The sequence below is a fragment of the Phytophthora infestans genome, genomic scaffold (genome assembly GCF_000142945.1).
Source record: "Phytophthora infestans T30-4 supercont1.9 genomic scaffold, whole genome shotgun sequence".
Lineage (NCBI taxonomy): Eukaryota > Oomycota > Peronosporomycetes > Peronosporales > Peronosporaceae > Phytophthora > Phytophthora infestans.
This window is the reverse complement of record NW_003303750.1, coordinates 3818665-3829704: the sequence shown is the minus strand read 5'-3', so window position 1 is coordinate 3829704 and position 11040 is coordinate 3818665. Positions and strand designations below refer to the sequence as shown.

Genomic DNA, 11040 nt, shown 5'->3' with positions numbered 1-11040 from the left:
CCTCCGGTGTTCTTTTAAACTCTCAACCACAAGTAGCATACCTTGGTTGCCTACATGAGCAAGTAGTTCTTCACTTACTTCCAAACTTGAGTCAGCGTAGAACTTAAGACGCGATCCATGCACGACGTAACGTTTGTTCGTCACGAGGTGACGGATCGTGAAGGAGTGGGGGGCCGTCTCCACGACTTCAAATGGCCCTACCTCAATCCTTGAATCGATGCGTGACCATAGCACAATATTGCCCACGCTGAAGTTGCACTCAGTACTCTTGGACCGAGCCATATTCTGAAGACGACGCTTCTCACGTTGATCTACAACCTCCTTGTGCAAACCGGCCAAACTGGTCCGCAGATGGTCCCGGCGCTCTGCAGGCAACGCCGAAGTCTCCAACACTTCAACTTACTGACCTCGTTCCAGTAGGATAGGCTCAAATGGAGTCGGGCGTGGCAGTCCCGTAAACATTTCACTCGGGGCTTTGTCGCCGAGCGATCGCACAGGAGTATGGTTGAGATTTCCCTGCACGAGAGGCAAGATATAGACCCACTCATGAGTGTCTAGAGTGTACTCCATCATACACGCGTAGAACTTGGAGTACGTCGCGGTTTAGACGTTCAACCGTTCCTTTAATCCATGGTGCATATGCCACGACAAAGTTCTGGTCAATGTCTAACTTCTTACCAATCATAGCAATCAGCTCGCTCTTGAAGTGGCCGCCCTGGTCTGACATTAACACCGATGGAGCACCAAAACGTTTCCACCAATCGACTAAAGCTGTTGCCGCCACCACACTTGTAGGTGAATCACAGGCCACCAGTTCGCAAAAGTGGGTGAGATTGTCCTTGAGTACAAGAACGTACTTACACGCACCCATGCTGTCCCCGAGAAAGAGAAAATCAAAGAGTAGTAGTTCGTTTCGTTCTGTAGCCTCGTAGGTGGGTCCCCACGGGCGAGGGATGACGTTTCCCCCCTTCACGTGCTTGCAAAGATAACATCGACTCAAAATCCGGCGGCAAACTTGAGTGAGGTTCGCGATCTCGAACAGCTCCTTCACTGTTGTGATCATGGGCTCTAATCCTCTGTGGCCCTGGGCTCCACAGTGAGCGACGATCAAAATCCGCTGCAGTAGTGCCACTTCAACTTCAGGTATCCACAGTCGATCGTTAACAACCAGGGATCCATTGTCGTCACGCTTTACGTTCACGGGTGCACTGCTGACATGCTTTTGCTGCACTGCCTGGATCTCGCCCAGAGTAGGAAACACAAATCCGTTTGCTCGCAGGTGTACACGTTGCATTTAAGTGTCAGCTACAGCAGTCTCCCGAGTCCTGCTTCTGGTGATAGCTTTGCACTTGGTTAACACTCCCTCCTCCACTGAAGGAAGCCCCCACCTCGATAGTAAATCGGCCCATAAATTGGCAGATCCATCGATATGCTCAATCTGATACTGCAACCCTGTCAACGAGAGGGCCCAGCGTTGACGTTTTCCACGCACATGGCTCTTCACCTCTTGATCAGGAGCGAACACGTACACGAGGTTCTTGTGATCGCAGTAGAGTCTGAACCCGTTGCCACGAACTAACAGGTAGGTCAGGTTGCGAGACGCCCAAATGATAGGGAAAGCTTCATTTTCAAAAATACTCCAGCGCCTCGCCGTGTCATCAAACTTCCCGCTCTTGCATACGAGCAGTTCGTGCTGGTGATCCGCCACCGGAACACCCTTAGCCCAATCATGGACCTGCGTGACTACTAGCCCCCAGCCTCTGTCGGAAGCGTCCGACTTGAGTACGATTGCCGCATCCTGGGCTAGGTGATGGCGTGTTTGAGACGTAGCAAGTAGGTTTCGTGGAACTTCCAATGCAGCCGTATCACGAGCATCCCATTGGAGAGCCGCACCTGCGGCAAGTCGTTTCGTCCGACCAACTACTTTCAACACAGCTTCCAACTTGTCATGCAAAGGCTGCATCACCCGGCTGAAATCCATAAGAGAGTCACGCATCCATCCGGTTGCACAAAGGAACTGTTGTAAATCCGCAGCAGTACCGAGCAGAGGTAGTTGTCGGAGGCCACTAAGCCGTTCTGGGTCATGACAAACTCCAACACCACTGAAAACTCGGCCGCATCACTAAGCCTCCTTCCGAAACAGAAAACTTTTCATCACACTGAGTTTCAATCCAAGCTTGCGTGCACGAGCCAAAAACAGCCTCAACAAAGCGACGAAAACTACCGGTGAAGGCGCGTACAGCAAAATATCGTCAATCCAGATCAACAGATTCGTTCGCAGCATGTCCTCAAATTCAAAGTTCATCTGATTCTGGAAATGCAAGGGAGAATCCATAGCTCCTTGAGGAACACGACATGGCGGCAAACTCCTTCGTCCGTAATGAAATTCAAAGGCTCCCTACTGTCCACATCAAGCGGCAGCTGAGCAAAACCACTTGGCATGTCAAAAGCAGCAAATCCGTAAGCCCCTGCAACCTTCCCAGAGGACGACGTAAGATCAGCACATGTGCCAGCAATCGGCACTGTAACCACGTTCACCGGTCGGTAATCGACCGTCAATCGAAATTCGTTTGGCCGGCCAACCTTCGCAGCCGGCACCGCTGCACAAGCCCACAAGCTCATGTTGTTTCGATAGATAAGTCCGTTCTTTTCCAGCATCTGGACATGTTCTCGTAGAAACGCGCTCTGTGCTGGAGAATAACGGCGAGGGCGAGCTCGGTAAGGCTGAGCTTCTGGCTTCAACGTGATTCGTAAGGGTTCGACATCTGCAGGTGGGTCGTCGAGCAAATCGACTCGAAATACATCTTCATGTTCCATCACAGCTTCACGAAGCCCACCAAGATAATCTTGATCAAAGCCACTATCACCCGCCGCCGCCACCATTTCCTCCAATTTTACGTGTACCTCAGTTGGGGGCATCATGGATGGGACACCTAAATCGAACGGGTCTTCGTCCGCAACAGGGGGGCCAGATGCTAGTTGTGAAAGCTGCTCATTGACATCAATGCCAAGCGTTTTCAACGTGTCATTTCCAAGGATGAAATCTGACTCAGGACCTTCCATCACTTTGCAGTACACATCCGACAAGTGTACGAAACCTGCAACAGTCTGCAACAGTAGATCCAGCGTGACTGCTTCACGACACTCCACTGTATTTCCTCCTGCTGCATTTTTTTTCTCTGTGCGAGGTAATTTGATCACGTTCAGAACTGCTCCAAGTCCAATCAACTCATCTAAGTACTGTCGAGGTAGGTATGTCTCCTCCGACCCTGTATCAGCATGGAACGGGATCGTCAAAAGGTTATTAACCATTGTTTCGCCCGCGCAGGTGCCAATATGATCTTCTTGACGCGTCCATTTGTCGCTTGACGAACCTCCTTCATCTTCTCCACGGCTCGAGCTTTCTCGTCTTCGCTCGCCGCTGGACAATCCCTCAACCAATGAGGTCCCTGACAGTGCCAACAGCCCGTCTTCGGTGGAAGTGTTTCTTTCTTGGGCAAATTCTGCTTCACACTACCGCCAGCACCACCAGAACCACCGCGTATACTGCCAGTGGCACCCTGCATATTTGCTGTCTTCATACTTGCTGATCTGGCTTCAGGTATGTTGTTGTTGCGATCATTCGCCTTATCCTTCTTGGACAAGTTCGACTTGACCTTCTGCTCGTGTGCCATTACATGGTACTTATGCTGTGCACGGGCTTTCTCCTTAATAATCCCAAAAAGCGTGAAGTCGTTGCGCCTCGCTTCACGACATTCGTACTTTACGTGGCGACGCACGTCGTCTCGAAGCATCTTCGGCCCCAAGTTATCGATGAGAGCAGTGCACCGTAGTTTCATTCGGTCAACGTACCCACCGTCGGCAGGATCACCCACACCAAGGAACTTCGCAAAACCATTCTCCTTAATGAGCGTCGCGAAGTCCTTGTAGTATTTGAGTACTCGGGCGTCAATGTCATCCTCTCGGAGGTCGATCTTCAACAGTCGCGAAAAAAAGTTGTCTAAGTCTGGGACTTGGGCGTTTTAAACAGACCCGAGTTTAGCGTCGATCAAGGTGACCAATTCTTCACTACGCACCTCGTCGACAGCCTTCCGGAGTTCGTAAAGGCAGAGTACTTCGAGCAGTTCCGGGTCAACACAAGTCTTGACTGGACGCAGAGCAGCTTCCAGTCTTTCCCCACTCTCAGTGCAACGCTGGCGAACAATACTCAGGTATTGTTCCCACCTCTTCTTCCAGCTGACAGCTGCGTCCTGACTCCAGTTTGTCAATCTGGGTGCTTGAACAAACTCGAACACGGGTTGCTGAACATTTTGCATCACAGCATCTCCGTCCGCATCAAATCGAGCTTCACTGCTTTGCATCTTGTCGCAGTCCTAAAAAGGACTAACGTTAACTTTGTGGTAAGCTCCGCTGAATGCTTGTTGCTTGCGAGGTAATTGCAGTTGTGAGTTTATACGAACTGACCTATTGTCCTTCTTGTCTTCTAGTGCTATGCCGTACGTATTGACTGGCCCTGAGCGCTCGGCGCCAGGTTGAAGTCCTCACCATGGTTGTGGTTGTCTTCTAAATACCAGATAGCCTCAAAGATGTAATACAGGCTGTGCTTCAGCCTACAATGTTTAAACGTCAATTAGGATCTTAATTAATAACTTTTTTAGGGGTCTACTTAACCAACCATAATTTACATTTCTCATGTTGTGTTGTTGTCTAACCGCTCCATTTAAAACTTTATCCTACGCCCTTGTCAGCAACACGTCCGCCTACTAAGTACACGTAGTATCGTAAGTACATGTAGTATCGGATTTTACTGTATAACAAACGCTTAGAAAACAATGGTCAAGTTCAATTCGTTCACAGTAATAATTGTCACATGTTCTTTTTGCTCAATATTAATCTTTGTGGCTCAAGCAACAACGTTTATTAGCACAGCGTTGTTCTAACGGTCAGTCCTTACGGCCGTCTACTGCTGTACTTGTATCATGTACAATTTAGCAGTACCTCATAGATACCCACTCAGATTACTTATGAATGTTATTAAATTATATGCTTACAACAAAGCAGTTGTAGTCATTATAGTCATTGTAGCTTGCAGAAAATATTAAGCACAGAGTTTTACGTATATTATAGTATGGCCTCGAAATTACGCATTCCTACGTGTAAACTAAGCACCTTGCAGCTTAGGAAGCGTCTTTAGGGGCTATTTCATTTGTGAATAAGTAGCTTTGTCTGTTTAGCACTCAAATATTAAAAGCAACATGCATTATTGCAATAGTAAATATATTAATAATACTTCGAATTATAAAATTAAAATGATGCCGCCTTCGGATACCGGTAATGGATAGTGCTGTAAACGCACGGTCACCAAGTGCTCCCAAAAAGAAAAACAGAAACTTCTAGTTTACAACTGCGCGATACTGAATGCCAACTGCGTCCTTAGTTTATTTAAGATTAACAGTATTGTTGGGTCCTCGTTTGACGGATACGACAGCCTTTTCTGACGAGGAGAGGATATTGGCAAAGGATATGCTACATGTAGTGGTGAACGCAGCTATGACAAATTGTGATCTAGCCATTATCATTGACAATGGCTAGATTGATCATACCCCTAGTCGAGATTCTCGTAACGCTCCCCACAAAAGAGGAGGATGGTTTCAGATTTCACGGAATGATCTTTCGGAGCAACACAAGGACCCTGCGTGACTCAAACGGCTGACGTAGACTCACACGACTGCCAATGTCTAACTTAGGTTAACAGCTTCCTAACACCTGCTTCCCTGTGCGGCATCGCTAACGATGACCCAGTGGCATGGTGGAGGGTACTCGAAAAAAATTGGGATTTGTGTCAACCTCGCTTGAATCTCGCCTATAGCCATCGCACCTAGAGTGTGCTGAAATGACCATATATGCATTTAAACCCGTTAATATCGATTTAAAAAAAGTATCCGTTTAGTGAGGCTCTCCAGAACAGCTGCCGTGGAACGAAAGTTTGTCGTCCGTTGACCGCCAGTAGGCCAACGAACAAAAACAGATGCACCGGTTAGTAGGCAACTGACCAATGCATCTGTTTTTGTTCGTTTCGCCTTTCTCCCTACGTTCTTACAGCACTACATGTAAATTACATTGTAATACTATAGTAATGGATATTCTTGTGTATGTGCTCTGCGAACCACATGAATTTAGTGATGTAAGCTACATAATTCAGTTTTAACCAAGCCTTCGCTGCGCTCGGCAGCCAATGGGAAGGCTAAAACAAATTGCGCTCCAATTTATTATTATTAAAATAGCTTTTACAAAAATAAAAACTACGAAATCTTGCAGCTGGGCTGGGGTGTGCCGTCGCAATCACTGATGTCTGTGCTGCACTGAATTGAGTGATTGCGAAGGATATGTAGCGCATGGTTACAGGGATTTGATGCTGTCTTTTTAACGCGTTTATTCTAAGAGGCTCGTGTTCAGTTTCAAAAGTCCCCCAATAATCAGAATGCACCTTAACCCTCTCTATTTCCTCTTCCTATTTCTCTCCTTCGCTTATTTAGGTGACCCCACCGAGCTGGTACCGAAACAGCGCTGAAATCGGACTCAATTCGCTCAATCTTCGAAGTTGCGAGATTCCTGAGAGCGGATAAGGCTGCCAATAACGCAGAGGATGAGGATCTTGAAGAAACGAATGAAGAAAGATTATCCCTGGTCAGCTTGAAGAATATATTCCAGCGGAATCCGAAAGCAATGACGGCTTTACAAAAGAACCCCGACCTCGTAAGGCAGGTGGAGCGTGTAGACAACAATCCTACTATTCAGAAAGGGATTCAGAGTGTCAAAGCAAACCGCGAGATGATGCAAAAAGTCAAGAGTCTAAGTAAAGACCCCAGCCTCGTCAAGGCGCTGCAAAAATCTCCCTCAGTCAAAACTGTCGGACAGGTAAATACGTACCTGTCGAGGGGCAAAAGTGAGAGCTCCGGGAAATCGGTGGTATTCATTCTCATTTTCGGCTTCTTCATTGCAATGGGAGGCGCTATCGGGCTATATTACCTTCTCGACAAACTTGGGGTTGGAAATTCCTAAGGATTTTAGATTACCACCAAAGTTTGTCTAAATAGAGTCATTTGCTCTGGAAAGGATCAACCTACTAATATCATCAGAGCCGCTTTTAAAAATCTTAATGAACAACTTTAGCCTCTTCCCAACCTCAAAGACCTCTATACCCTTGATTCTACATGTACTACTACTGTACTACTACGTACCCGGACTACATGCATTTCGTGCAACCACTGTAAAAACTACATCATTAAAAATTGTAAATAATCAAAATCGGTAAAAACTGCAAACAAAATTCTCCAAACCAGTAGCTGGAAATCACTACAAGTTCTGACAGCCGATGCGCGAAGCGCTTTATACAAACGCGCACCGCCTCAAGGCGGTGGATGCGGCCTGTGAAAGCGGTGTCTCGACGAGCTTGGCATCCGAAAATAAGTGCCACCGCTCTACGCTGTATCGATGGACGAAAAGAAGACAAGACATCGAAGCCGCTGCAGTCGGGTGCACTACTATTCCTCAAGGGCGTCGTGGGCCTAAAGTTGCTTTTCCAGAACTAGAAAAAAGTAAGATCATTCGAGTTTAATATATTATATTTTCTAACAAAATGCTGCTTTCTAGGCTTTTGGACTAGGTTCGTGACATGCGCAAGAACAAGGTGCGCGCTGTCATGTCGAGGTGCCTGCTCATGATGAGCGCACATTTAGAGCCACGCTTTCTTCTCGGTCGCTCGGAACAAGCTGCTGTTGAGTACCTCCGCCGTTTCCGCAGCAGAAATGGCTTGAGCGTGCGTCGTATCACGCACAAGGGTCGACGCAAGCGGAGCGAAGTGCAGGTATGTGCGAAAATTATTATTTTTAATTTGCTGCTAAAATACTAATTTTACTATTGAGGTCGTTGCTGACGAGTTCGGCCTCGCAATGCGCCATAAGATGGAAATGTTTAGCGCAGGAACTGAGAAGTATAATCACTTCTACAATATGGATCAAACCTCCATATATATCGACATGAATCCTAAAACAACTATCACGTTTCGTGGGGAACGTGACGTTGATGTTGTGCAAGGTAATCATTTTGTTATTGTCTTATAATATAAGACTTATATACTATTGATTCTAACTGTGATCTAGGAATGTCTGAAAACGCTTTTCGTGCCAGTGTTTTTATGTGCGCATCGGCCACTGGAAAGAAGCTGCCAGCGTTTATTGTGTTCTCTGGTGCCACAGGAGGCCCTGTTCACTGCAGGCTCATCCGCCGCATAAAGCAGATGATTGTGCTTACTGTGCAAAAGAATGCGTACTGTGATGAGCGCATTATGATCGAATGGGTCAACGAGGTATGCTTTTACTTTTCTTTAAATTTTGTTGTTTTTACTAATATTATGAGCAGGTGTGGACTCCGTCGGTCACCTTTTGCCGCATGCTCTTGCTAGACAGCCTAAAAGTTCACAAAATGGGCTCCGTTCGCGCCAAGCTTGAGGAAGCTATGACGGGTGTAGACTTTGTGCCAGCAGGAGCGACAGGACTTGCCCAGCCGATGGATGTGTCTGTCATGCGTGTTTTTAAACACTGGTGTAGAGAGCTATACGTTCAACACCACATTACAAACGACTTTAGCTTGAACGCTAAGGAAAGACGCAAGTTAATCACGTTTATAGTGCACGAGGCGTGGAGGGCAGTTCCCCCCAAACAATACAGCGGGGTTTTGTCAAGGCGGGCCTCGTTCCGATAGGACCACGAATGGTAGATGGCACGTTTCGTGTTGCCGAGCCACCAGCGCCGGAACTAGCATAGCATAGCTCACTCACTAAAAACTAAACGTTTGGTGCTAATTTACATTTTATTGTCATGGATGGAAGTTCGTTGTAGAAGGGGTGTCACCATATAGATTGTGGTTGTGTTGACTTTTTACGTTCGCGGTTGCATGAAATGCATTGGTTGCACGAAATGCATGGGGTCCGGTAGTACTGTTGCCGAACACTGTTCAACAACTCACATTTAATTTGTGGATGTCAGTGGCATTAAATTCTTGAAACGTTTTCTGCTTATTTTGTCCCCACTGGAAATCTGCATCCGACAATAAGTCTCGGTCGTATCAGCATCTTGAAGAGTATTGTATTTTATTTATCCCGACGAAATTTTATTAAGTGTACCTGTGCGCGTATTGACGCTCCGTTAAGGCATATTATAAGCCCTGCAGTGTATTCAACACCATTAACCTTTCTCCCCGCAGAATACTCTATCCGGAGGGGGCTGTTGACCAAGCTATAAGCAATAATTTGCCGAAATTCGTCAAAGGACTAATCTTTGAATTTTTAGAAAAATGCGTATCAAGTCAGACATTCATTCGATATATTAGGTCAAGTTCTCGTAGCCGAGCTCACCAAGTTTTAACCCCTTGAAACCGGTAGCTGTATAAACTGCGTTACGATGTGTCGGCTATGTGACCGTTACGCTGTATATACAGCATAACGCCAATAGACTTGATTTCTGTAAAAGCCTATACAAACTTCAAAATTAAAATATCGTAGAAGAGATGTGCATGTGAGCCCATCCTTTCAGGTTAGGTGATTGAAGGACAGCTCATCATTTCTCGATTTTTGGACATAGATATTTGGAGGTTTAAAACAATCATTTCGCACAACAATAGATTTTCGTAGGTAACTTTCGCGCCAATTCCCCTCTCCACTCAGTTTAGAAATTCGCGGGCGAGTGGGAAGCAAAGGTCAGCACGCGTGAAAGCGCCCCGATCACGGGAAACGATACTGTACCAGATACGGGGGTGGCAAGCGCGGCGTTCAAGGCCGCATGCGAGACATTCGCCGCTGCTGGTTGGACGCCGAAGGCCCCACGCGGCATCGAGAGGCGGTGGAAGTACGTAAAACCCGGGAGAGATCCTAACGGGGCGGATAGTGTCGACTACTTGCTGGGGGAGCAGGCGGTTGTGAACTACGCGCTTGACGGTACGATGGAAGTCTGGGTAAATCAGTATTTTACTTCGCACAAACGATCTTCTTGTACGGACAGTCGCGAGGCAGGAGACCGTGGCCGAACCTGCGAAGCCACCTGCAACCAAACTGCCGAGCATAATCTCGAAGAAGCCGGAGACGCCAACTGTCAAGACGACCAAAGCTCCTGCCTCTAAGAAGTCAACGCCGTCCGCGTCGACCACGTCGTCCGCGACTAAGGCTCCTGCCTCCAAGAAGTCCACGCCGTCCCCGTCGACCAAGTCGCCCGCGTCCAAGTCGTCTGCGCCGTCCACGTCTGTGTCATGCAAGTCGTCCGCGACCAAGTCGTCCAAGCCGGTCTCGTCCAAGGCGTCCAAGTCGGGTACGTTGCTTTGCTCACATGCGTCTATTGCTAATACGTGTTCTAAATGCTGTATATACTGTGTTGTTGGGCTGTACATACAGCTACCGAGTCCACCAACATGTCGTCCGCGCAGACAAGCAGTGCTACCCTGCTGGAGATATTTGAGCCAGCAGAGACTAACGGTGCGTGGTCAAGTGTGGTGTATATACATGATACAACAATATTCCTAACTTGTATTTTGCGCTGTATTGAAAGAAGCTGTGTTTGATTCTCACCAAGGCTAATACGATATTGAATCGAGGCAACCAGGTATGTCCCGATCAAAGTTGTATATACGCGATACTCTTTCCAACTAACCTGTATATGTATGACGTATATACTGTTTTAGACGGACGCTCAACAATTGACGTCATTGTCGACGACGACGGCAATATCAGCACTAACCCCAACGGAAACAAGGGCTATCACGTGCTAGACTCTGGCAGCAAATCCAAAGGAGATGATTTGATTCAAATGGATGGAAGTGATTCCGATTCATCTGCTTCCGTCTCTGCTGATGAAGAAGACGAGGAGCTGTACGATCAAGAAGAGCGGCTCTTCGCGGACAAGTTCCTAAGCACGCTCGGAGGGCAAGAACGAGTGAGGTCGTCGGCCCCGCGTTGAAAGAGGTCTCGAAGACGGGATGGCATGATGTTGA

The 11040-nt window shown here is 47.3% G+C and overlaps 1 protein-coding gene across 1 annotated transcript; it reads right to left on the bottom strand.

The window, feature by feature from the left end:
* Positions 1-4022: 4022 nt before the first annotated feature.
* PITG_06137 (uncharacterized protein) lies at positions 4023-4361 on the bottom strand (the record flags this gene model as incomplete). Its single annotated transcript, XM_002998269.1, has 1 exon — positions 4023-4361. The coding sequence occupies one exon, from the start codon at positions 4359-4361 to the stop codon at positions 4023-4025; it is 339 nt and encodes a 112-aa protein (XP_002998315.1).
* Positions 4362-11040: the final 6679 nt, after the last annotated feature.